This window comes from Odocoileus virginianus, chromosome 26, assembly GCF_023699985.2.
Source record: "Odocoileus virginianus isolate 20LAN1187 ecotype Illinois chromosome 26, Ovbor_1.2, whole genome shotgun sequence".
Taxonomy (NCBI): domain Eukaryota; kingdom Metazoa; phylum Chordata; class Mammalia; order Artiodactyla; family Cervidae; genus Odocoileus; species Odocoileus virginianus.
Genome location: NC_069699.1, coordinates 9830440 through 9856876, shown reverse-complemented (window position 1 = coordinate 9856876; position 26437 = coordinate 9830440). Strand labels below are relative to the sequence as shown.

At 48.4% G+C, this 26437-nt stretch overlaps 2 protein-coding genes and 1 long non-coding RNA gene across 7 annotated transcripts in view; all 3 read right to left on the bottom strand.

Moving 5' to 3' along the window:
- Positions 1 to 3594, bottom strand: part of XYLB (xylulokinase) — a 45425-nt gene extending 41831 nt beyond the window's left edge. Inside the window, exons 1-2 of one of the 2 annotated variants that reach the window (XM_070455430.1) lie at positions 3486 to 3594; positions 2179 to 2261 (exon numbers count right to left, since the gene is read on the bottom strand). In XM_070455430.1, coding sequence (XP_070311531.1) covers positions 2179 to 2261; positions 3486 to 3542 — 140 coding nt within the window. In that variant the 5' untranslated portion in view covers positions 3543 to 3594. Of the gene's footprint in view, positions 1 to 2178; positions 2262 to 3485 lie in introns of those variants that run through there. The other variant, XM_070455431.1, reaches the window with a different exon arrangement.
- A 6790-nt stretch (positions 3595 to 10384) lies between these two features.
- LOC139031293 (uncharacterized) lies at positions 10385 to 12892 on the bottom strand. Its single transcript, XR_011483778.1, has 2 exons — positions 12708 to 12892; positions 10385 to 12144 (listed from the first exon to the last, which is right to left on the bottom strand). It is a non-coding gene; the product is annotated as an uncharacterized lncRNA (long non-coding RNA).
- Positions 12893 to 13235: 343 nt separating this feature from the next.
- SLC22A14 (solute carrier family 22 member 14) overlaps positions 13236 to 26437 on the bottom strand; it is a 29065-nt gene continuing 15863 nt past the window's right edge. For 3 of the 4 annotated variants that reach the window (XM_070455428.1, XM_070455427.1, XM_070455426.1), the window contains exons 2-11: positions 24688 to 25199; positions 23873 to 23976; positions 23520 to 23674; positions 22378 to 22546; positions 19025 to 19145; positions 18653 to 18750; positions 18186 to 18400; positions 16381 to 16489; positions 15563 to 15766; positions 13236 to 13596 (exon numbers count right to left, since the gene is read on the bottom strand). In XM_070455428.1, coding sequence (XP_070311529.1) covers positions 13428 to 13596; positions 15563 to 15766; positions 16381 to 16489; positions 18186 to 18400; positions 18653 to 18750; positions 19025 to 19145; positions 22378 to 22546; positions 23520 to 23674; positions 23873 to 23976; positions 24688 to 25197 — 1854 coding nt within the window. In that variant the 5' untranslated portion in view covers positions 25198 to 25199 and the 3' untranslated portion in view covers positions 13236 to 13427. The remainder of the gene's footprint in view (positions 13597 to 15562; positions 15767 to 16380; positions 16490 to 18185; positions 18401 to 18652; positions 18751 to 19024; positions 19146 to 22377; positions 22547 to 23519; positions 23675 to 23872; positions 23977 to 24687; positions 25200 to 26437) is intronic. The other variant, XM_070455429.1, reaches the window with a different exon arrangement.

Here is a 26437-nt window from a genome sequence, read left to right as displayed (position 1 = left end):
CAGCAGCATGAACAATTCTATGGCCACAAATTTGATAGGCTAGATGAAACAGACCAATTCCTTGAAAGATACAAACTACCAAAACTCTCAGAGGGGTGGCCTGTAGTAATATAAAATATGAAAGCAAGAGAGCCTCCAACCTCAGCTCAAAGGAGACATATGAGCTGGGAAAGAAGTAGATGGCAACACAAGGTGATGGGCAGTGAGACGGAGAGGCCAGAAGGGAAGGTTTCAAAGAGGAAGTGCTATCTAAAATAGACATGGACAGACACTTCCACCAGGACCACTCCAAGCCACCTCAAAATCAATGAATCCACAACTGCTATGAACTGAATTGTATCCTTCGAAGTTGACCGTGTCCCAAGCCCCCGTACCTTACAATGTGACTGTGTTTGGAGATGGTACCTTTAAAGTAAGTAAGTAAGTTACAATGATGTCATCAGGGTGGGCCCTAATCCAGCATGGTTGATGTCCTTATAAAAGACAAGGATATAAATAACCAGGAGATGCCAGGGGTGCACTCACATAGAAGGATGACCGTGTGAGAGGCAGCAAAGAAGGCAGCATCTGGAAAGCCATGAGAGAGATCTCAGAGGAAACCAACCCTGCCAGCACTTAGAACTTGGACTTCCAGACTCCAGAACAGTAAGAACATAAATGTCTATTGTTTGGATTGCCCTGGTGGTCCAGTCATTAAGAATCCAGTGCCAATGCAGGGGACACAGGTTCAACCCTTGGTCCAGGAAGATTCCACACGCCTCAGGGCAACTAAGCCCGTGTCACAACTACTGAGCCTCTAGAGCCTGTGCTCCACAAGAGAAGTCACCCCAATAAGAAGCCCGCACACCGAAACTAGAGAGCAACTCCCACCCCCCGCAACTAGAGAAAGCCTTCTCGCAGCCACAGAGACTCAACACAGCCAAAATATTAATTAATTTATTAAAAAGTCTGTTATTTAAACCACCCAGTCTGTGGACTTTTGTTCTGGAAGCCCTACCAAACTAATACAAAAATCTAAAATCATGATCTTTTTCCCAGAAACCAATTCTCTTTCACAGTCTACTATCCACCCTGAAGGCCAGCCAGAAGCCTCACCCTCATATCTCATAAAAAAGTCTGTACCAAGACCTGTCAATTTTACCACCTAGCTCTCTCTCATCCAATCAATATCATTTCTCATCCGGATGATCTTTGGAAAACCTCCTCAGTGGTTTCCCAACATGTACTTTGGCCACATCCTATCTGCGTTGCCACTGCACCCAGAAAGATCTTTTTAAAAAACAGAAACAACCATCTCACACTGTACCCTACAGCCCTACAGTGGGTGACCATAGCTTTTAGGATAAAGATAAACTCCATTCCATGGCCTATATGGTCCAACCCAGTCTCCACCTCTATGGCCCAACCCACCCTCTCTGCTCCCTAGTCACTCAGCCTTTTTCAGCTCCATGAATGAGCAGTGCTCCTTGCCACAGGGCCTTTGCATGTGCTATTCTTTCTGCCTGGAAAGCTCTCTACCATCTATCACCTGGCTAACCCCACTCATTCAGATCTTGGCTTAAGCACTACCTCCTTAGAAACATTCTCTAACCTACTCTTCCAAGTCTAGATCACATTTCTTTACAGTAAGTACTTAAAGAAGTGAGTTCCTGTCCATCAATGGTCTTCTCTGAGTTTATTTTAAAAAAAAACATTCTTTTTTTTTTTTTAATCCATCAGTCTTTGCTTGATATTAATCTTCCCCACTAAATGTGAAGAACTGGGAGAGCAAGAACCATGTCTTTGCTTCACCATCAAATCCCAGCATGCAGCACAGAGCTTGGTACAAAGTGTCAGCTGATACCTACTACATATATGAAGCCATGTGCAGAATTCGGAAAGAACGCAGAAGAGTGCATTCCAGGCACAAAATAAAGATGCTGAGTGATGTGTCAAGATCACCCTTCTTGCAATTTGAGGAAACCAGAATAGTGCAGTTTATAAATATAAAAAGCTGGAATTCCTTGGCAGTCCAGTGGTTAGGACTCCATGCTTGCACTGCAAAGAGCACAGGTTCAATCCCTGGTCAAGGAACAACCATCCCACAAGTGGCATGCAGTGGGGCCAAAAAAAAAGGGGGGGTTTAAGGTGGAATCCCAAACCACCCCCTACACACACACAGGCACCCTAGGTACATACCCAAATTCTACAAGGTCTCTGTCAAAATGCACACTGTCTTCATAGAAGACACTCAGCTCTGCATCAACAGCAACAACTTTTACCTGGAAGGTAAAATATTAAAAATAATGGATAGACTTTTGCTCAGCTTCTATATTGGTCCAGGGATATGAACATCACCAAGTGAAGCCCGGCCCCCTAGTAGTGGTTCAGTCTGGAGACCTCCTTGAGGCTGAGGTGCATCATTGCAATTATCTGGGTAAGAGGCCTCATCTGACAACATATCCAAAGACTTAGTAAAATGAAGAAGTGGAAGCTAAACAGAAACACCCCAAATCACTCAGGGAATTTCTGCCCTCCCCAACAGTCAAAGCCAAAATCCTCTAGAAGTAGATGTTCATAGACGAGCTGGTTCCTGTGCCAGGCAAGAAGGTCTGAGAAAGACCTAGAGGAGAAGGAATGGGAGGCAGCGTTTGGAGACACCTCTGGGGTGTCCATGCCTGCACGGATCTAAGAGACCAGGCAAGGTCCCCGGTTTGTTCCCAAAGGCCATGATCAAGGACCAGAGATACATGTCCCAGTGGAGCAGACCTCCAAACTCAAGGGTACAACTCCTTTACTGGACAGATGGGGAAACAGGCCTCGCAAGACAACCTGACTTATTCAAGGTCCCCCCAGGAGTTTCTGGTCAGGGATTGACCACAGCCTTGCTCCCCTGACCCATCTGTGGAGAGGGGTTTGTCTTTAACTGCGACCATGTCCTAAGTTAAGGAGAACGAGCTCCTTGATACCCCAAACTGGAAAGCAAATCTTGACTCTGCCTGCCTGCGTGCCTGCCTCTGGGAGCAGCACAGTCGGGCAGGTTGACCTGGGCACGCTGGTGCCATCCAAGGGCTGTCACGGACGGGACAAAGTTCAGGTGTACATCGTGCCCGTTTCACTTTAAAAAAAAGCTTCAAGCGGTGATCTGGTTCCCGGTCACTGGCTCCGCCTGCGTGTCTGCCCGTCTGTCTGGCCCTCTGTTTAAAGGAGCTGAGTTCCTTCGGGTCCCTGGCAACCTGTGCTCAAGGAGGCGCGCGAGCCTTGGCGGTTCCCCGGGCATTTCCCCGCCACGTGCCCACGGATCCCTTGAAGGAGTGGGGGTGGAGGGCCCCTTTCTGGGAGACCCGGGGTACAGGCCTGGCGGAGGTGCCGGGTCCCCGGGGAAGCCCGAGAAGGAAGCGCTCGCAGCGCGGCCCACGGTTCCGGGCGCCGGGGTCCCCGCCAGCCCGCCCGGCGTCGCGGAGGAAGCGGCCCACCCGGGCCCGCCCCCGGGCCCGCGCCGATACCTGCTGCGTGCTGAAGTCCCAGCCCAGGCAGCAGCGGCGAGCGGCGCGCTCGGCCATGGCCGCGGAGGATCCGGCGGCGCGCGGCTCCTTCAGTCCTTCCCGCCGCCGGACTGTCGCCGCGCTCCAACGCGCAGCCACGCCGGGCCCGCCCCTCGCCCCGCCCGGCCGACCTCCCGGACCCGGGGCCCCCGCCGCCTTGGGCTCTGGCGCCACCTGCGGGTGAACGACGTGAGGACGCGCGGCAGCTCAGCATCGCCTGCTTTTCGCACCTTGGGCGATCGACTGGCAGCTCACTCCCTCCAACCCCACCTCGCCCCGCCTCCCATCCAAATGTGCTCCCTGCGCGGACCCGGCCTTATCGCGGCCTGCCTTCTCTTGGAGGACGCCTGGACCAAAAGATTCATCCTTAGGCCGGCTTATTCCTACCTGTCTCTCTGAGAGCCCGGAGCCTGGGACCTCCAAGTTCGACTCTCTCGGGTACTGGAGCAGCTGTCCACTCATGGTGCCGACTTAGGGGGCACAGGGAAATGAACACAGGGACTGAATCCGCGCTGTCGGCAGTGAAAGCGAAGAGTCCCAATCCCTGGACCACCAGGAAATTCCCTAGGCGTTAGTTTTGAAGTACTTTTAAAAATTCAGCACTGTTTTTACAGTTTACTCATATGTATTCTCTGGTTCCCAAACCGTGCGCCCAGGTGCTCTGGGAAGATGCAGGGAACCCACAGGGGCGCAGCGGGATATTTTTACTTTTGGAGGGAAACACAGGGATACTCATCTCAACCTTTGTCAGTCTCCAAGGACACTGCTAAGTCGTTGACTGTCGACTACTAGGCAGTCAACGGTTCTAACACTGGATTTGCTAGATTCTTTTCCAGGATAAAGCATCATATCTTTGCACAACTGTGGCATAGTGATCAGCAAATCGCGGTGATTAAGCAGTCATGGTGATAAACAAGTACTGCAGGAAAATTAAAGTGAAAAAATAAGGGCAGCGGTTTTCAGTCTGATCCTAATCTTTGAAGAGTTGTGCAACACCCAACAGGCACACACATCCCCTTAGTGAGTAATTATGCTTATTTAAGAAGGAAATGAAATTATTTTCTCTCCCTACTCTGTGCACTAATTTCTTCAAAGAGCTTTTAAGTTGTTAGGCCACAACTATATATGAAGCCGTTTGGGTCTAACTGTTGATACTTGATAAACAGAACCATTAACCTGTTCTTTTGGCCGAGGAGCACATGATAAAACTAAGATTCTGAAGGATGCCGTGAAGCGTACAGTGTGTGGGGACCCCTGATCTACTTGGTTGCTTGTAACCCCTCTATCGTGTTCATTAGTGCACTGACCCCAGGTTTTGCTGTGCAGGCTGCCCCCTGAGGAACACTGGGGTGGACTCCAGTTCCCCACTAATGCAAGTAGCACAGGTTGAAACATCCTCATCCATGGTTCTATGGACCTCTGGGAGGGAATTTTTTTTTGGGGGGGTGGGTAATATCCAAGAGTAGGGTTTATACTACGTGTGCATAACTCAGAGTGCTGGATTACTTCTGAGAATTGCTATACTGGTCTACACTCCCACCGGGAATGCCCAAGCGTACCTGAACTTCTCCATCCTATATATAGTACCGGGCATTTATATCCTTTTTTATTTTATTATCCTTTAATAGGTGAGAGGTTGTTTCTCGTTATTGCTTTAATTTGCATTTCTCTCATTATTGATGAATTTGAGCTTCTCTTCATTATACACTCACTAGCCATTTAGGATTTCCCATTCAGTGAATCCCCTGCTTTATTCCCTTTGCCCATTTTTCAAATTGGGAATTTTTGTCTTATTTTAAGGATTTGCAGGAGTTTCTTATATTTCAAGATGTAAGTTCCCAATTGGTCTTAGGTATTGCAAATATCTTCTCCCAATATGTCATTTATCTGCTAACTTTGCCCATCTTGCCCTTCATGGACTGGAAAATTTTAATTTGAATGTAATAAAATCTGTCAATTTTTCTCCGTATTGATTTTAATAAGTGTTTCCCCACCTTCAAGCCACAAAGCTACTTTCTGACACTTTCTATAAAGATATTAGCCTACATTTTCTTCTCTTAGCAAGGTCTGTGACCAACCTAGACAGCATATTAAAAAGCAGAGACATTACTTTGCCAACAAAGGTCTTTCTAGTCAAAGCTATGGTTTTTCCAGTAGTCATGTATGGATGTGAGAGTTGGACTATAAAGAAAGCTGAGCACCAAAGAATTGATGCTTTTGAACTGTGGTGTTGGAGAAGACTCTTGAGAGTCCCTTGGACAGCAAGGAGATCCAACCAGTCCATCCTAAAGGAAATCAGTCCTGAATATTCATTGGAAGGATTGATGCTGAAGCTGAAACTCCAATACTTTGGCCACCTGATGTGAAGAGCTGACTCATTGGAAAAGACCCTGATGCTGGGAAAGATTGAGGGCAGGAGGAGAAAGGGATGAAAGAGGATGAAATGGTTGGATGGAGTCACCGACTCAATGGACATGGATTTGAGCAAGCTCTAGGAGTTGGTGATGGACAGGGAAGCCTGGTATGCTGCAGTCCATGGGGTCACAAAGAGTCGGATATGACTGAGTAACTGAACTGAACAAGGTCTTTGACTGAATCAAGTTTTCTTTCAATCTAGGTGTTTGTTAACTGAATATATTACATCTTGACACACAAGTCAGTGAAAACTAATCTATCTGAGGGTAAGCACTAGATGTAAGCTTTTCAGAAAAAGAAAAACATTTCATTTAGTAGATATAATAATGAGAACTCATTGTAAAATAGGAAAAGGGAGACAAACATAAATTCAGTTTCTATACTCTGTTCACCAATGAAACACCCCTGAACTATTTCTTCATTCTTTAAAGTCTGCAGCCACAACATGAATTTTTCTCAAAGTTATTTTTTTCTCTTTCTTTGAGAAAAACTCTGAGGAAATATGCTTTCTGGATAAAAATGCACTGTTTTTCAATTCCAATATATTTTATTCTGTTTGTGTAATAATAGACTAGTTGTTTTTATCCAACCTACCTAAAGCTATGTTCATTAGTACTGATTCTACTGAAACCATTCAGGCCTATATATACAGCCTTCTAAATAAGTAGTTTTAAGAGTGAAAAGTTAGGAGTATACTGGTAGCTTTATATATATAAAGCTAGATATATATATACTATATATAAAACTTTATATATAGTATATATACACCTATCCCTTCCACTTTTAACACAAAGATAAAATCACTGAATCAAAAGTAATCAGAAATTGGGAAATGGAATAGATAATTCAGGCACTTCCCTGGTGATCCAGTGGTTAGGACTTGGCACTTTTCACTGCCATGGCCCTGGGTTGGGGAACTAAGATCCTGCAAGTCACATGATGTGGCCAAAAAATAAGTTTTTAAAAAATCAATTATAATCGCTTCTCGGCCTTTTGGCTAAGATCAAGTGTAAAAAATCAATTATAATTCAGATTCACTAATGTAGGGCTTCCCTGGTGGCTCAGATGATAAAGAATATGCCTGCAATGTGGGATACCTGGGTTTAACCCCTGGGTTGGGAAGATACCCTGGAGAAGGGAACAGCTACCCACTCCAGTATTCTGGCCTGGAGAATTCCATGGACAGAGGAGTCAAGCATGCTATAGTCCATGAGGTTACAAAGAGTTGGACACGACTGAGTGACTTTCATATTCAATATTTTATTATACCTGTCTGAAATCTCATAGATTTCATCTTGAGATATGTCAGAAATTAAATAATTCTTCTCTCTGTTCTATCTCAAAGGTAGTACAAAATTTTTGTAAGATCAGTGGGACGCTGTTATGAGTGAAAATAAATGTTTTGAACTATAGCCCTTAGCAGGTCTAACGTCATACAGATTTGTTTATCCAAGTCTGAGGGTGAGGGGTGGGTCCTGCCTCTAGTTAAATAAGTAACTCAAGCAGCTGAGATTCAGATTTTTTTTTAAAGCTATTTTGTGTCTACATCTGGAGAAAAGTTTGATGGACTTTGATTCTAAAGAGCTTTGAGGAGAAAAGCTCCTGCTCTTCCTGCGCTTGTACTAACCTGAGCAGCGAATTCGATTTAGGAAAACTAAATGTTGGTGCTCTTCTCTTGCATTTTCCTGATTTTACTGCTCTTATACCTGGGAATCTCAATTTCTCCTATTCCAGGAGTGTTTAAAGCAGTTCTGTATACATGAAAGGAAGGTCTGGAAATATATACTTCAAGTTTTGTTGTTTTTTAAATGAGTTTATTTTCTGTCAGACTCAAATATTTATTTGGCTGCACCGGGTCTTAGTTGCGGCATGCAAACTTTTACTTGTGGCATGTGGGATCTAGTTCCCCGACCAGGGATCAAACTGGGCCCCCTGCATTGGGAGCACAGAGTTTTAGCCACTTTCCATTAGGGAAGCCCCTCTAAGTTATTAACAATTATCTGTTGGAGTGGGACTTAAAAACTGGTGGTTAGGGAGTGACTTCTGCATTTGAATTTATTCTGTATTGTTGAGCTTTTAACTTTTAGACTAAAAGAATAAAGAAAAAACCAGCAAAGAAAATAGCAATAAAAAAAAAAAAAAGAAAATAGCAATAATGGATTGGCTCTCAGGCTTCTTAGTACTTTTAACTTATTCTCTTAAATAATTACTGTGTCAAAGAGGATGTCAAAATACAACACACTGTTTAGAACCCAGGAAAAGGAAAACATCCTTTTCAGAACTTTGGGGATACACATACTCAAAAGATAAATGTATATTCTTGAATGCTTTCATTAAGGAGTGAAGAGAGCAATGAAGCCTGTGCACTAAAACTACCGAACCGGCATTCTAGAGCCCATGAGACCACATATTGCAGCTACTAAAGCCCGCCCACTCTAGAGCCTGTGCTCCGCAACAAGAGGAAACTCTGCCATGAGAAGCTGGCTCACCACAACTAGAGTCTCCAGCTTGCTACAACTAGAGAAAGCCCGAGTAGCAACGAAGACCCAGCGCAGCCAAAAATAAATTTAAAAAAAATTTTTAAAGAGTGAAAAGAAATTAACTAACGTCATATAGTGAGCAGAGGGGCTTCCATGGTAGCTCAGATGGTAAAGAATCCACCTGCAATGAATGCAGGACACCCTGGTTCAATTCCTGGGTGGGGAAGATCCCCTGGAGGACGGATGGGCTATCCACTTCAGTATTCTTGGGCTTCCCTGGTGGCTCAGAGGGTAAAGAATTGCTTTCAATGAGGGAGACCTGGGTTCAATCCCTGAGTTGGAAAGGCCCCCTGGAGGAGGGCATGGCAACCCACTCCAGTATTCTTGCCTGGAGAATCCCCAAGGACAGAGAAGCCTGGCGGACTACAGACCATGGGGTGACAAAGACTCGGACATGACTAAGCGACTAAGCATACATAGTGAGCAGAATTGTGTATTCCCCAAATGTATGTTCAAGTTCTAATTCCCCGTACCTGTGAATGTGACCTTATTTGGATATAAGGTCTTTGCAGATGTAATCAAATTTAAATGACTTTGTAATGGGTGGGCCCTAATCCAGTCACTGGTACCCCCATAGGAAGAGAGAAATTTAGACACACACACAGATACACACTCAAGGACTGCTGGCAACTACCCAAAGCTAGAAAAGGCACAGAAAGATTCTTTCCTAGATTCTCCAAAGAGAACATTCAGTTCAGTTCAGTTGCTCAGTCGTGTCTGACTCTTTGCAACCCCATGGACTGCAGTACGCCAGGCTTCCCTGTCTATCACCAACTCCCGGAGCTTACGCAAACTCATGTCTTGAGTCGGCGATGCCATCTAATCATCTCATCCTCTGTCGTCCCCTTCTCCTTCTGCCTTCAATCATTCCCTGCATCAGGGTCTTTTCAAATGAGTCAGTTCTTCACATCAGCTGGCCCAAGTACCCCACCATAATCTTAATTTTTGGATTGTAACCTCTAGAACTGTGAAAAAGCAAATCTCTATTTTTAAACCACCCACTTGGTGGTACTTTTCTCAGAAGCCCCAGAAAACTAATACACTCCATAAATCAGGAGCTCTGAAAGATACACAGCCTTTTGATGAACTTCCCTCCATGTATAAAGAAATGCCTGAATTTTACATAACTGCTGAAGTCCCACTGTTAAACTGCCCACTTCTCTAAACATATGTCATGGACAGCTTTTCATGTCTGTAAATATAGAGCTTTAATAAATTGTATTGACTATATAATCTCAACAGTAGCATCTCTTAGTAATGACTTAAAGTTTGTTTTTAAAAAAAATTGGGACTTCCCTGGCAGTCCAGTGGTTAGAATTCCACTCTTCAACTGATCGGGACATGGGTTCCGTCCTTGGCTGGGGAACTAAGATCCCGTAAGCTTCACGCCCCCGCCCCCCTGCCAAAAAAAATGGAAAATTTTTTAAAAGTGTATTTATTTGGCTGTGCCAGGTCTTAGCTGCAGCACACAGGGTCTTCATTCTTCATTGCAGCAGGTGGGATCTTTAGCTGCAGCATGTGAACTATAATTTGCAACCTGTGGGATCTAGTTTCCTAACCAGGGATCAAACCTGGGCCCCCTCCCTTGGGAATGTGGAATCTTAGCCACCAGATCACCAGGGAAATCCCCTCAAATTTTATTTTCCCCAAATTATGTATTTTTAATGTAGCAAAGCTGCAGTGAACATCCTGTGTACACCTGTCTTCGTATCTCCTCCTTTGGGTAAGTCAGGGGAGGATTCCTGAGTCAAAGGGTAGACAGAATCTAAATATCAATATCTGTACATCTTACCAAACTCCCCTCCAGAAATACTGCACAATGCACCCTTCTAATTGCAGTCAAGTAAGCACCCCGCTCTCAGTTCCTTCATTACTCTGCCTTCTGCTAATCTCTCTTTTTTAACATTCTCATTGATACATAAGTCACATACCACACAATCTGTTTAGAGTGCTCAATCAATGGTTTTGAGTGTGTTCACAGAATTGTGCAACCATTGCCAACCAATCTTAGGACACTTTCATAAACCCCCAAAGAAATCCCACTGTTCATTCTTTCCCATTCTCCCCAAACACTGGCAACCACTAATCTACTTTGCCTATTAGGACATTTAAGTTAAATAGAACCATACAACCTCTGTGACCTCTTCTGACTGGTTTACTATACTCCGCATATTTTTCAAGACTCATTCACACAGGAGTGAAGCTGAGCCTCCTAAAACAGAGTTCCCTTATCTGGTTTATGATTAACCTCTCTATCTAAACCATTATTCCTTTTCTTGTCCCCTTGACCTTAATCCTGTGCTCACTGAACACTAATCAACTAGAGGTACCTGATGACTAAAACAGCTACTGTTTATAACATGATAACATTATCTATGTACTAAAATTGCTGTTGTAGATATCTAATGTACAAACTCAAGTTACATCTCCAGGGCAAGATGAGTTCACAAGCACCTGAGCCATGGACCATCTTCCTGATCAGAGAACTGGAAACTGGAAAACTCATGACTCCTTGAAACTATGATTTTTAAAATATCACAGAAATTATACAAGACAATGACTAATCTCAGCTTCCTAGTTCTTCCCTTTTAAAAACACCTCCAATTCAAATTTGGAATGGATCGGAAATGTGTCCCCCACTCCCTTTCTTGGTACTCTGCAATAAACCATGACTTTGCTGCTAACATCCAGTGTCAGAGTTTGGCCTTCTACACTGCAGACACAGGAGCCCTTTGCTAGGTAACAGTAGTGCATATAAGTACTTCATTCCTTTTTTGGCCAGAAAACATTTTATTGTATGGGTATATCACCCTACAGCCACCAGAGTGACCCTTGTGGAAGGCAAAACTGACTCTGTGTCCACTGCCTAAAAGCCGGCAGAAGCTCCTCACTGCCCTCAGGGTAAAGACACAGTCTGACCTGGGCCTACGGGCGTGCCCACATCTCAGCTCCAACGACCCACATTTCAAGTCCTCAATGGCCGTATCTGGCCAGTGGCTAGCCTATGGCCTGTTAAAATATACAATGCCAAACTCTAGGTAATATTAGCCATTGATTAGATAAACAAACGGGCTTTCCTAATGGTTCAGAGGTAAAGAATCTGCCTGCAATGTAGGAGGCACGGATTCGACCCCTGGGTCGAGAAGATTCCCTGGAGAAGGAAATGATAATGCCCTGCAGTATTCTTGCCTGAGAAATCTTATCACACAGAGGAGCCTGGTGGGCTACAGTCTATGGGGTCACAAAAGAGTCAGACACTACTTAACAACTAAACAACAACAATAACATATAAGCAAACTAGGTCCTGTCTGCAAGTGATTGACAAACCCTGGCCACCTAAGGAATATCTGAGTGAGGTAGGGGTGTTCTAGATCTTCTGCCAATCACATCTGTGGCCACCAGCTCTTTTGACTCTGCCCCATCAGTGTCCAGACCCATGTCTTCCTCCTGTTCCCTGCAGCACTGGCTGAATCCTTCCAGCAAAGTAATGTGAGATGAGGCATTTAAACAGAGGAAATGGGTGGGCCATCACAGTTCACAGACAGGCCTCTCCCAGAAGGTGGAAGGGAGGCCTTTAAAATATCCTGTCGTCCTGTAAGCAGGAACTTCGTGAGATCTTTTCTCCTGGGCCTTTCAAACCCCTCTTTGGAGGCAATCCTGGGAAACTGGGTAAAGAATAGAGAAATCAGAAAATGATATCTTTATACATTTAGAATGGATAAACAACAAGGCTCTAGTGTATAGCAGAGGAAACTACATCCAACATCCTGGGATAAACCATAATGGAGAAAAACATTGAAAAAAAAAAAGAATTTGTATATGTGTATAACTGAGTTACTTTGCTCTACGGCAGAAATTCGCACCACATTGTACATAAATCAACTATTCTTCAATTTTAAAAAAAAGGAAAATGGTATTTTAAGATGGAGTCCTGGACACCAGCTTCTCACTGTCCTGAAGTTTGGGTGCCCTGCTGCCCTGCCCTCCAGCCCCTGCCTGGGAGACCCTGAGGTTCCATGAAAACACTCCTTCCTTCCCACAGAATCTCTGGGGAGTTAGCACCTCCCTGCAAACTGATAATGATCTTCCAAATAAACTCCTCTCCCAGGGAGGAGAGAGAGAGTGGAACCCAGGGCCTGTCCCAAATGTTTCTAGGTCTGACCAGTGGATAAGGAATCCTGGGCCCCACCTGGGGGAGCCCCTACAGTGACTGGGAAGGCAGACTCACCTCCAAGGCAGCCAGGACTGTGAGCTGGGGTTTGAGGATTATCCTAAGGGTGGTGGAGGTCAGAGGTCAGTCGGGATGGAATCATCAGGGAAGACACAGCCCTCCCCTCTCCATGGGATAAGAGTGAGACAGGTAATCCCAGGAGGTGCTTATTTGGGAAAAGCAAAGGAAAGATGGCGTGAGAAAGCCTTGTGCCATGGCATTATTATTATTATTATTATTATCTCATTATTCCTTTACCCCTCCCTTGACAGGTACACACACACAGGGGCAGGCCTGTGGAATCTGTCCCCAGCCTGTACCTGAAGCAGGGAGCCCACCCACACCAGTGGACACCTGAGCTAAAGGATGTGGTCAGCATAGAGGTGAGTGGTACCCTTTCCCACTCCTGGCCCTCACAGACACCACCACCCCCACATCCCAATCAGATGACTCCTCGCTATCCCCAGAGGTCAGCGGAGACATCAAGGACCGCTCTCCTCCAGGCCCATGGGTCCTCTGGACACAGTGAATTTTGACCTAGTCATCTCAAGTAAAACATGGTACCTTTATTGGAATGAATCATATGCTAGCTCCCTGAGAGGTGGGGCCATGTCTAAATCTCCAGGGCTGGCCTTGGAGCAGGACTGACCCTGCCACCCAAGTTGGAATAGGCCTAGAATTCACAGCCCCATATCCAGCCCCTCAGCTCCCACCCGAGATCATCCGAAAGCCTGGTCCTCAGTCCTCCTCTTTGTCTATTTTTTCATCTTTAGATTGCAAAGGTGGGCTGGAGAGACTATCTTGGTCCATGCTCGTCAACCTGGAGTTGAGAATGGTGTTCTTGGCCACTTCCTCCGTCATGTCATCACTTAACATGTCCTCATTCGAGAGTTCCTCGCTTATGCTCCTGAAGAAACCATTGGAGAAAAAGTCTGAGCTGCACATCCTTTTAGGAGCTGAGAAAACAGGCCAGGCCTGGCTCTGCATTCTTGAGAGGTGGGGCTTTCCCATGCCTTGGTGGGTCCCCAGCCAAGCTTCTCCATGAGCCTAGGAGGGGTCCTCGCCTCCAGAATCAGGCCTGTTATGTCTCCCAGCCCTAGTCAGACCCTTCACTCTTCTGCATCTTTGGGATGCTGTTTACCATCTTTATCACTGGCATTTACTGAGCACTTGCCTTGTGCCACTGTGCCAACCACTCTATTATTTATTTATTGAATTTTTTTTTTGGCCTCACCACATGGCTTGCGGAATTTTAGTTCCCTGACCAGGGATGGAAGCCCAGGTCCTTGGCAGTGAGATCACAGGGTCCTAACTACTGGAATGGCAGGGAATCCCCGCCAACCACTTCATTTGGGTTTAACCTTCCAAATTCCTATGAGAGAGGAAGGCAAGGTTCTATGTCTTTACCTCTCCATGCCTCAGTTTCCTCATCTGTAAAATGAGGGACAGTGACAGGACCTACCTGTCACTACTGCATGTGGTGATTTTTAGGGCAAAGGTGGAAAGGCATGCAACTAGAACAGGCCCTGACACATGGGAAATGCTCCATACACGTTAGCTCTTGTTATTATTACGTTATCATCCCATGTTGCAAATACTGAATCTCAGAGGTAATAGGTAACCTCCCTACGCACATGCTAGCAAATGTTATCAGGGACAGAGATCCAGGCTCTCTGGCTCCGGAGCCTGTGCTTTTAGCTACCGTCCTAACTAACTAAACACTACTATGTCCCTCTGCTGCATGCCACTCCCTCTCTCTACAATGGACCAAACGCCTTTTCATCCTTCAAAGCCCTACTCAAATATCCCTTCTTCTGGGAAGCCTGCCCCAAATCCCTAAACTAAAGTTCCTCCCTCCTGGGGTTCCTATAGGTCCTGTATATTCCTGTGTCAGAGTCCATTGGTGAAAACTGTTTGCATATCTGTCTCCCTTGCTCAAGCCCGGGAACTCTAACCTTTGACAGCCCAGCTCTGGTACCATGCCTAGTTCAGGGGCTGTCAATGAGAGTTTGAAAAAGGAGGCGAGAAGTAGGACGATGGTGGGAAGGAGGACTGAGGAAGCCAATAGCAGAGGCCCCTGTGCTATGAGCAGAGGGCACTGGAAGACATCAAGCAGCCTCTGCCCCTCTCTGTTGCTCAGGTCCAGGGAGAGAGCTGTGGGTTCTGCTGGCCTAAATCCTAGGAGTGTTTCTACCAATCCTGGCAAGCCTTTTACAGGGCACTTGAGACCAGAGAGCCCAGGAAACAAGTTGGGTGGAGCCCATTTCCCAAGTGGGGTCCTGGGCTATTGGGGCCAAGAGGCCAGAGTCATAAATCAAGACTGGGTCCCTTTGGTGACTTCCCTGGCTGTCCACAGGTTAAGAATCCACACTTCCACTGCAGGGTGCATGGGTTCAATGCCTGGTCAGTGAACTAAGATCATCCATGCTGTGCAGTGGTATGGTCAAAAAAAAAAAATCATAATAAAAGACTGGGTCCTTTTTGAGGAACTGGGAGTTCAGAAGGGAATGGAGAAGTACTCAGAAAGCTGATTCCAAGCTAGTCCCCTGTGCCCTGGGAAAGGAGGAAGCCCAGAACATCGCCACGGGCATCACCCCTGTGTAGGCAGGCATCAGGGGCTGAGGAAAGAAGGTCTGGCCCACGCTGGGTCAGGAGAGCCAGACAGAATGGGAGCTGACAGAGGCTGGGCTGGACCAAGGCAGGTGGCAGCATCCAGGAGAGCGAGGGAGTCTGCTGTGAGTAGAGAGTAGCCTTTGTATCATAGGCCTTCTGGCAGCGGGGTGGCGACGGATAGTGTCTGACATGCTCTCGTGGCCAATGGCTTAAAAACCAGGCCCTGTTCTGGCCAGAGTCTAGCAGCCACACACACCTACCTTGACTGTGGTGTAATGTGCTCCAGGGTATCAGGTAGGGGCTGATCTTGCATTTCTGGCAAATTGGAGCAGTAGAACAAAGCCACGGAAGCCGAGAGGGAGCAGAGAATGATGGGTAGGATGGCAATGTTCTGGTGGATGAGTGTCACAGACAAGATGCCTCCAGCCACCCAGATCAGAGACACTAGACCCAGACCTGTCGCCCTGGAAGGGGAGGTGAGAGTTCATTTGGAGGCTTTTTGGGCCCAGCAACTGGACTGGGTGGGAAAAGTAGCTTCCCCAAATCCCACACCCTCATCTCCACCCTGCCCAACTCACTGTGCAACCTTGGAGAATTTAGTTACTTGTTATTGCAGAGGTGGGTAGTAATTTTTTATGGAGCCAGGAGTGGGAGAATTATAAGGCTCAAACACCATAGTATGGGTGTGTGAGGGTGGGTGGGGAGGGGGATACTACAGCCATCGTCAAGGGTTCCTCTGGAGAAGGCCCTGAACCCCAGAGTGGCCCAGACACGGTTTAGACAGTCAGTGGCAGTCAGGGACTAGAGTCAAACAGCCTAGGTCCAAGTCCCACTTGTGCCACCTGCTATGTCTGACCTTGAGAAAGTGCCCTTGCCACTCTGATTTCATGTCTGAATGAGGGGTGATGATGGTGTCGGGGATATTGCGGGTGAGAGTTAAATGGAGTAGCCCATGTAAACTGCTTGGCAGGGTGCCTGTCACCCGTTGAATGCCCAATCTCAGCTGCCGTTATTCATCCTATTATTGCCCACTCCCGACCACACCCCGCCCCCACCATCATCCACCAGGCCCCCCTACCTGATGATGGTGGGGAGGAGTTCAGAAGTGTAGATGTAGAACATGGTGATGGAGGCGGCCAGATTGAACTCTCCCAGCAGGGTTATCAAGATCACGAGGGATTTCAACTCTGTGGCCAGACAATGCGGCCACCTGAGTCTGCGGCGACCCTCCCCTTGGGGCAGGCGGGGGAGGCCTGCCCACTGGCCCTCCCTCAGTCCCCCTCAGAAGGCATCTGGACAGTCCACCCCTACCAGCTGGTCAGCAGACTCAGAGGAGGGTCAGTCTGCTAGAGGGAATAAGTACATCAGCTGGGAGAGTTGGTCAGTGGAGTGGGACCCCCATGGGCTCTCAGGCCATCACCTACTGTGTGGACTCAGCTCCTGCATCCCTGCCTCCAGGCTGTCTGTGATCTGCCACATGTTCACCCAGATCCAGCTTCCCCCGCCCCACCGCCTGCTCCTTCTGGAGCATCCATTCAGCCCCAGGCCGGCACCTTGTGTGCCGGGCTGCCTGCTCAGGGCTCTCCCCACTTCTCCTTCATTCTCTGCCAGGTAGAGAGGGGCAAGGGGGCATTTAGTCCCTGGGGCCTGAGTGGCTAGACATTCCAGGATGCCCAACTCTGGGGAGCCAGATTATACACTGGAAGAGGCAGAAATGATCTCGGGAAACCCCATTCCTCAGGTCTAGGGGAGTTGAACCCCCCAGCTCACTGACCTGGGGCCAGGAGTTCCAGCTCCTCCCCTACTAGCCTCTGCGGGACCCTGCCCCAGGCCTCCTCCCCGTGCTCAACTCCGGGCCTGGCTTCACTTGACTCTGGGATGAAATTGGAGACCTAGTTTTATTTACTAGGGGTTTCCCTCCTAGTCTGTCTGGTTTCAGACAGCTCTGCTTAACTCCTTATAGACCCGCATTTTTAAAAAGCCACTGAACAATGGAAACTGAATAACAGCTTTGTTTCTTCCATTTTGTTTTAGCCAGTCAACACTGCCAACAGCAGGAGAGGGAGAGAAAGGGTCCAGGTCAAGACACACAAAACTGCAGCCCCCAGGGAGAGTGAGGGAGCTCCATGAGGCAGATCCTGGACACAGCCTCCCCAACCCTGGCCCCAGAGGCTGAGGGGGCTCCTGTGGTAGCCATTCTGATCAGGTGAATGAACGCTGACATCTTAAGGTCCACATCCTCAGCCCTGCCACATTCTTCCAGCCTTGTGACCTGGGGCATGTGCATTGTTCTAGGACTCTTTGCAATTTTGAAAATATTGAGAGTCCCCCCTCCCGTCTCCTTCCCTGGTTCTGAATTGACAGGGCATGGGGCACGGGGCCCCCTTGGGAATGAGTGGCCTCCATGCAAGTATTGTTTCTGAGAGTTTGGCCCAGTATTAGGCTCAATCTGCAGTACACAGCTGAGTTTTTCCTGGTGAGGCTACAGATGACATAGGGCTGGGGTAGCAGTTGAAGACTGCCTCTGTTCACATTTAATTATTGATGTGGGCAGGACTCGAGGGGAAGACGGCTGCCCGCTCTCCTGCCCAAGGGCGATTCCTCTGAACAGCACCTCTTCCCCTCCCAGGGCCCTGGGACCTTCCAGTGCCTTGTCCTGGGAGGCCCCTCTTCACCCAAGAGGGCAGTGCTCTAGAGAATGGTCCCTTCTCGGGAAGTGCTAGGGCCACTATAGGGCTGGCGGGCTGTGGATGCAAGAGGCTGACTCCCAGGGTGTTGTGTTGGCTGGATAGGGCCAGGAGGCACGAGGTAGGGATTCGAGGAAGCTAGAGGGTTGGGGGAGTGCTATCAGGGAGGCGGAAAGAGGGGTTGTGGAGGCTGTACCTGACGGGAGCATAAGGCTAAGGAAGCACATGGTGGCTCCTTGGAACAAAGTCATAATCAGGGTTCCTCTCCTCTTAAACTGCTCGAGGAGAAAGATGCAGCAGAGCCGGGCGGGCACCTCCATCATGCCAGGGATCACTTGTGAGAGGTAGATGTTCATGCCCAATTCCCTTGTCTTTAAGCCCAGCGTGTAATAGTTGCAACCGATAGCAAACCTGGAATTCATTACCGGAAGAGAGACACTCTCCAAGAAAGGCACACAGAAAGCCAGGAATGAAGACAGGCAGAGGAGAGCGTGGCAGGGTGGCCGTGGAGGACAGGAACAAACATGGAGATCTGGGTTCTGTGGGCTGCACCAGGGTTCTCAGGTCTTGCTCCCCCCACTGGCCGCCCAACATCTATTTTCTCCCTGGATCCCTGAACTGCAAGCCCATTTGCAGTCCCCACCGCCAGCCCGGGGTACTCACCATATGCTGCACATCACCAAGGTTAACTTGCGGAGGTACCTGTTGCTATAGAAGTCCAGGATAGAGGCTGAAGCCACCTTCTTTCCAGGCAGTTGCAACTATAGGACAAGCAGGACCAGCCACATGCAGGGCCAAGACCCCAGCTTGCTCCCCGCCAGCAGGACTCACGGGGTCCCCTGCCCTCTGCCTCCCAGGACCAGCCTGGCTTCTGGCTTTTCCCTGGCAGGGTTCCATTTTGCTGTCACCATTCTCCTCGAGCAGTGGGCTAGGGACACCCTCTGGGCCGAGGTCCCACCTGAAAGGATGAGGAGGGAAGAGGCCCCTATGTAGCCCTCCTCCCTGGGTCCCAACTCCAGGCCAGAGGTCTCTTACCTTATCCAGCAGACTTAAAGGAATGGTCTTTTTGTTCACAGCAGCTGCATAGCACAGCATTTGCTTGGCCTCCTCCAGCTTCCCTTTCATTATCAGCCACCGTGGGGACTCTGGGAGAATCCTGCATGGCCCATCCCTCTCTTACCCATCACTCCAAGATGCCCCGCAGACCCAAGTTGGCCCCATCCCAGCCTCAGCTGTGGACATTCTATTCCAGCATGAGGTGACTCAGATGTTGCAGGCTTTGAAGGTGACCATCATCCTCGGACTTCCATGCCCACCCCTGCCCAAGCCATTCACAGTATCCACCACTGCTCAGTGACACCCCAGCCACTGGCTGCTTCTGCACCACAGCTTCTGTCCCCCTCAGCCACCTCTAACAGCTATTTTCTACCTTTGGAGTTGTCCCCACCTGCCCAGACATACTGAGGACACATCCCTTTGCATCCACATCCTCTGTTAGAGCCTCGTTCTCGTAGTTGGGGATTCTCCTGTTTCCTATCTCCTAATAGCCTGGAGAGTACGGGAGGCAGGACCCCAGTTTTGACCGCAGGGCCCAGCCCCTTCCTGGGTGAATGGAGGTCTCTACTCCGGCCCACTTCCTCCTGATCACATCTCCCATTGCCTTTGACCTCAAAATAACCCTAGGTCCTTGATTCTTCCTAATCCTTCCAAGTTGAAGAACCTACACAGCTTAACATTTAAAGCACTTCTTAAGTGTCCTTATTTTATCAGTCTGTTAATCCTCTGCCCAAACCCAGATCTAGTATGACTATTCCCATTTATTCTCAGCCTCAGGGCCTAGTGGCTTGCCCAAACTCATAGAGGCAGAGCTAGTATGAACCCCAGTCTCCTGGAAAGGCACTCTTAACAAAACTTTGCCATCAGCCCCTGCTGATTTTTTGTAACTGTTCCTCTTCCTGCCCCAGCCTGGACTCTGTGGCTGTTCACTGTACACACACACACCCAGAACTCTGGAGACAACTTTCATCCCCTCTGCCTGCTCCTGCTCCTGTTCCCTCCAGCCCCCCAAGGGGCCAGCAAGCAGTTACCCTGTTATCCTCCTCCATTCTAAGGCTACAAAACTGTCCTCAAGTCATTAAACTGGGATGTCTCCAGAAAGATGGGAGATTGACCACATGCCTACTAAAAAAGAGGAGTGAAGGACTTTCTTGGTGGTCCAGTGGCTAAAATTCCATGCTCCCAATGCTCGGGTTTGAACCCTCATAAGGGAACTAGTTGCTCAGTCATGTCCAAATCTTTATGAGCCCATGGACTACAGCCCACCAGGCTCCTTTGTACATGGGATTCTCCAGGCAAGAATACCAAAGTGGTTGCCATTTCCTTCTCCAGGGGATCTTCTGGACCCAGGGATAGAGCCTGATCCCACATGCTGCAACTAAGAGTTTGCATGCCTCAAGGAAAAGGGAAGATCCTGCATGCTGCAACTAAGACCTGGCACAATCAAATAAATTAATAATAATTTTTTAAAAAAAGAGTGAAAAAAGATACCAACCCTCATGTAGGAGAAGTGGGAAGAAAGATTTAGCAAGCACATGAAGCCCAGAGTGGATGGGGTGGGCAACTGGGTAGGCAACGCCCCCGCTGCACAGCTGGAGTAGCAAGGGGTCAGAGAACCTCACTCCTGGCTTCCGAGGACCCTGGAGACTCCAGTCCTCGGATGTGGAGTAGTTGGCACTGAAAGCATAGGAGAGGCTGAAACTAAGGAGGACCCCGTGAGGACTCCGGGTGTGGAAACCTTTCTGTGTCCCCCGTTTCTTGTTTGTAGGGAACAGACTCCAACCTCCATAAGTGTCCCTGAATTCCAATGGACTAATCAGGGAAGGAGCAGCCAAGAAACAGCAGTGCAGATGTGGGGCAGGGTCCTGGCTCAGCCTCAAGGGATACACATGACAATATCTTTTGAGTTCTTCATAAAGCCCCCAATAAATGGAAGCTGTCAGCATTCTTCATTCCAAAGAAGACTACCTAAGGCCCAATTAAAGGAACCAGAGAAGCTCATCAAAAGATTACTTGAGGACGTCCTTGGTGGTCCTGTGGCTAAGACTCTGTACTCCCAATGCAGGGGGCTGGGTTTGACTCTTGGTCAGGGATCCTGCATGCCACAACTAAAAAGATCCCATGTACTGCAACAGATTTGGCACAGTCAAATACATAAAACAAACAAACATATATATATATATATATGTTTTAATATTACCTGAAACCAGATTAGAGGAGTATAGGTCCTGCACATACCCTAATTTTATCAGCAACTCCGCCCTTGAACCATTACTATAAAACTCCTCGTTGAATCCTCTTGGGTTGGGACTCAGTTTCTGGGGCAGGAGGCTACTTGTCCCCCATTTTGTCTGGCAAAGCAATAAGGCTTATTCTTTTCTGTTTCACTCAAAACTGTGTCTCTAAGATTTGATTTGGCATTGGTGCACAGAGGCTGAGTTTTCAGCATCAAGGCTGAGGAACAAGGAAAATGAAATGAAAAAATGACATCAGAGAAAAAGGAAGAATCAAATATAATGTGGAACTTTTTTATCTGAAATTTCAGCTGAATTCCTAAAGCTGGTAAAAATGTCTGATAACCTCACCTTCTAAAGAGAGGCATTACCACCTTCAGGATAGCACTTATTATTTAAAAAAAAACAAACAAACCATGGCCCGGTGGCCATCTTCCTTTGCCAACTAGAAGGGCTAGAAATATCCTGTTCGTGGAAGTGAGAGAGTCTTGAATCTCTTCCCCTCCCCATGTTGCTCATCTACTCATGAAAGACACAGTCTTCAAGTCATCAACTCAAGCCTGATGAAAGGCACAGTCTTGGAGAAAGGGAGTCTGTCCTTACATTCTGTGGCAAGATGATCATTGCTTCACCCAGCACTGCCAAACCCTTAATACGGTGATTTCAGCTTACTCCCTCTCTGCCTCCTCTTCTGTTCCTCTCCTTTTGCCACCTGGGTGACTCTCTTTATTTCAGTGCCTCCTCACTCCTCAACCTCCTCTGGCTCCACAGAATCCACCTCAAGGTCACCAAGACCAACAGATGCTTCTCACCTTTCTTGCCTTCAACTCTGACCATTCCCCAATCCTTAAACTCTTGCCTTTCAACATTTTTTTTTCTTCTGGTTCTCTGACCACCTCTCTGACATCTCTTTGAGGATCTCCTCTGATGGCACTAGTGCTGGGGTTCCAGAGGCTTTGCCCCTGGAGAGCCTTCTCATCTCATACACTTTCTCCCAGGGAAAATCCCATGCACTCCAACCCTTCACGGACTCCCCATCCTCCTAGTCTCCAGCCCATCAGACCCATCCTTGTGCATGTCCTGTATTTGTTTGCTCACCAGATATAGCAGATGAGGGGGAATACAGGTGTTCCACCCACCAGAAACATTAGCCGCCAGTGGGGAAGGCTGTAGGCAAGTCCTGTCAGGAAAACGACTCCCATGGAAAAAAAGCAGTGTCCCAGGATGAAGGCATGGGCCCGGTGCATGCCCATTAGCCACTCAGTGACTATGCAGAAGACAAAATCATAATCAGCTCAGGGTTCACAAGGCTGCCCTCACACCCAGCCTTCTGAGATGCCCCAGCTCTGCTCAGGGACTGGTGTTCTTCTGCCTGCTTGGGATCTGGGTCCAGAGACAGCACTTCAAAGCCACAGAGAGTGCCTCAGTGTGCCCAGGGCACATTGCAGGCCCCTCGCCTGAGCTCCCAACCACAGAGGTAGCCTCCACTTTGTTCTCAACCTGGCAGTTCCCTCTGAACACCTCCGGCCTGACCACACACCTATCACCGAGAAGGCCTGGTCCTGGGCACAGGACTTCACATGTGGCCTGACACACGCAAGGTGTCACTGTCCTTGTCTTGACTCTTAATGCATCACTGCTTTGGCCACTTAGAGCTCAGCCTCTATGGAGGACCCAGTTCCCTCTGGCTGGGACTCTGGAAATTTCCCAGTGAGAAGTGGGAGCGGAGTTCCCCAGCAGGTTTCATACAAGGCCACGGCAGCAATAAATGTATGGGTGCGTGGGAGTTTTGCATCACAGGTTGGGGGGTGGGGCGGGGCAGAAATCCCAGCTCTTTCACGTAACTACCATGTGACTCTGAGCAAGTTGGTTAACTTCCCAAGGTTCAAATATCAGCTAAAGGAATAACAGAATAGCCCCTGCTGAATAGACAGCTGCCAGGATGAAAGGAGTACGTGCTTACTAGCTACCTGGACTTTCTTAAGAGTTGAATAAGCGTAAGTCATGTAGGTGAAGCAAGGAGTGTGAAGGGGGAGATGTGTGGGGTACCAGGGGGATGATGGTACAAGGGCAATGTGGGCACGGATTTCCTGGCATCCCTAAGCCTCCACTGGCTGCCAGGTTGGGCCATAACCCCAACTGTCCGGTGGGTTCCCAGCAGGTGCGCGCCGGCCCCACCCCCTTCCCAGCGCCCCGCCCCCGCGCCCCGCCCCCGCCCCGCCCCCAGCGCCCCGCCTCACGTAAAGCCGAGCTGCCGATGGCGTAGCCCATCACGGCCTGGGACACACAAAAGCGGAAGAATATATACTGGTTAAAGCTGCTGACAAAGGCTGTCCCGAAGCCGAAGATGGCCAGCTCCAGCAGCGCCAGCAGGATGGTGGGGTAGCGGCCCAACCTGCAGGAGTGGAAGGCGCTTGCGCCGAGACCTTGGATCTCTGCGGGTGGCCCTACTCCGCACTCAGGACCAGATCCTGAGCCGTCCACCCGCCTCTGGAGTGCCCCTACCCTTGTCTCCCTTAATTTGAGACTCATTGGTTCTGAATGGCCACGAAGAAGAAGGAGGGATGTCCCAGGGCCCAAAGGAAAGACTTACTTGTCAGTTATGAACCCGAAGATGACAGCCCCCGTCAAGAGCCCAGCCAAGAACACGGTATACACGATTTCGTTGCTTGTTTCGTTGCCACACACCAAGTCAAACTGGGGGTTATATGCAGGGATTGGCCACAGGCTTCCACCCAGGGCCTTCTAGGTCCAGAGACTGAGCCTCCACCCAGGGTGGGCTTTTAGGCAAAAGGGGCCAGGGACAATGGCAGGTAACTTGTGTGCAGCAAGGCGTCATCTGTGTTACCTCTGCATCCCACCTACATCTAGCAGACTCTAGGAATTAGGCCTGGGGAGAGAGACTGGAGACACAGGCCAAGGAATGGGACAGATGGACAGGTAACTGAGCGAAGGCCAGAAAGGCCAAAGACTCTTTCCCAAATACAGATGCTAGGCTCCTGGCTAGAGAATCAGATTGGGCAGGCCTATGCTGTGAAAGGGCCAGGTAAGAAATTGTTAGGCTGAGAAATTGTTAAGAGGTACCAGATCAAAGCTGTTCTTTCCCCAGTTCTCTAACTTTTGTGATTTCAGAAGGCGGAGCCACAACTCCAGCAGTTTCCTGGACAGATGGCAAACACTGCCACCTGCCCCTACTCCCCAGCCTACTCTAGCTTCCTGGCTAAGATCGGTAAGCCTAGGACTGGGCAGAAGGAATCCTGTTTCTGCCCTGGCCGTGCCTCTGCGGGGTGACCTCGGGCCGAATGTTTCACCTTCGTGGCTCTCAGTTTTCCCCCCACTGTTCAGTGAGGGTGAAGGCACATCTCTGGGGACCTGGGGTAGCTTCAGGCAACTCAGGACAAGGCATACCTCATTTATCAGTGACCGCCTCTTGCTCTCAGGATAGATCCACCCATTTTGACATGAGTCTGTGTGATTGAGGTCGAACTGGATTGTAGAATCCAGATCCCAGTCCACAGGCACATACATGAGGCAAGTCAGGAAACTGCCATTGGGTGCACGGGGCAGGGTCAGATTCATCTGCTCAGCCTCTGACAGGTTTCTGTCCACTGCCAGTATCCAGCTGGTGTTGCAATAGGGCTTTTGGGGTGCGAACATGAAGATATCAGCAAACATGAAGAAGGAGGACAAGAAGTTGGGAATGAAGCTGAGGGCCACCAGCCTCCGCTGGAATGTGCCAAACTCCCCCACCACATCCATGATGTTGGCTAGTTTATCATCCTGGGCATCGATGGCCCTCAATCTCTGTAATAACATATCCAGAGAACAGCAGCGGGGGCTTTCTGCACCGTCGTGTTGGAGGTTCCTGGGATGAGGATGGGATTTGAACTCTATCTTGAAGCTCTTTTTCTTTGCCATTTCTGCAAAGAAAGGATGCAGATCAGTCTTCACTGCCACCACTTTTCATAACATCAGAGACCAATGTGGGAGCCATTGGCCAGAAAGTGGCCTCTCTGGCTTGCAAACAGTTTGGATCCCAACCTCAATGGCCTCTGTAGTTCCCTCCTCTGTTTTGGAAATTTTTTAATTTGTCCCCCCCCATTGTCCCACCCATTGCTGACATGTAGAGAACTTAAGATTTTTTTAATGTGTTAGAAAATGCTCTGTTATCATCAATTCTGTTATCATGAATAGCTAAGTCCTGAGGAGCTCCCCTGCAACTTCCCCACAGTAGAAACTTTGTTTACACACACACACACACACACACACACACACACACACAAGCCGAGACACCACCAGTCTTGCAAAAGATAGAGGTCTCCGGGGATCATTGCTTTTTTTTTTTTTTCCATTTATTTTTATTAGTTGGAGGCTAATTACTTTACATCATTGCAGTGGTTTTTGTCATACATTGAAATGAATTAGCCATGGATTTACATGTATTCCCCATCCTGGTCCCCCCTCCCACCTCCCTCTGGATCATTGCTTTAAAAAATAAATATATATATTGGCTTAGAAGAGGCAATGAACTGAGGCCAAGGTGGGTGGCGGGAAGCCTTGGCTGCAGAGGTGGGGACCAGGAACGGTGCCCTGGGGTGCCAAAATGCTAGGGTATTGGCGAGCAGTAGCGTGCCAGGTTGGAAAGGCAGGCAGAGGGGAAGAGTGAGGCAGCAAAACTGACTGTAGGGATATTACCTTGGAACAGCAGCAAGGGAGTGGGGGGACCTAAGCTTAAAGCTCTGTTTTGAGCAGAAACCCTCAGCAGGGCTGAAGAGATCTTGGGTTGGGGGCCACTTGGCTATCAGCAGACGTAGGTGCAAGTCTATGCGGAAGGAAAGCTTCTCCATGCTAAGCTGGCAAGGCTCTCACAGATTAAGATCAAGTCAAGGACTCGAAACAAATATTATCAAATCCTTGAGACGTTAAGTCACTCTGAGAGTAGGAGATGGAAATTACAATTACGGAGATGGACTTACAATCAGAGGCAAATAGCAGATACCTTTGGAGTGAAGACACAACTTCTAAAGTTAAAAACTACTGAATGACAAGTCATTGTTCAAATAAACATCCTAAAGGGAATATTAAATAGATTCAACACAAAGATGAATGAGACAACAGAAGAGGACTTCCCTGGTGTTACAGTGGTTAAGAATCTGCC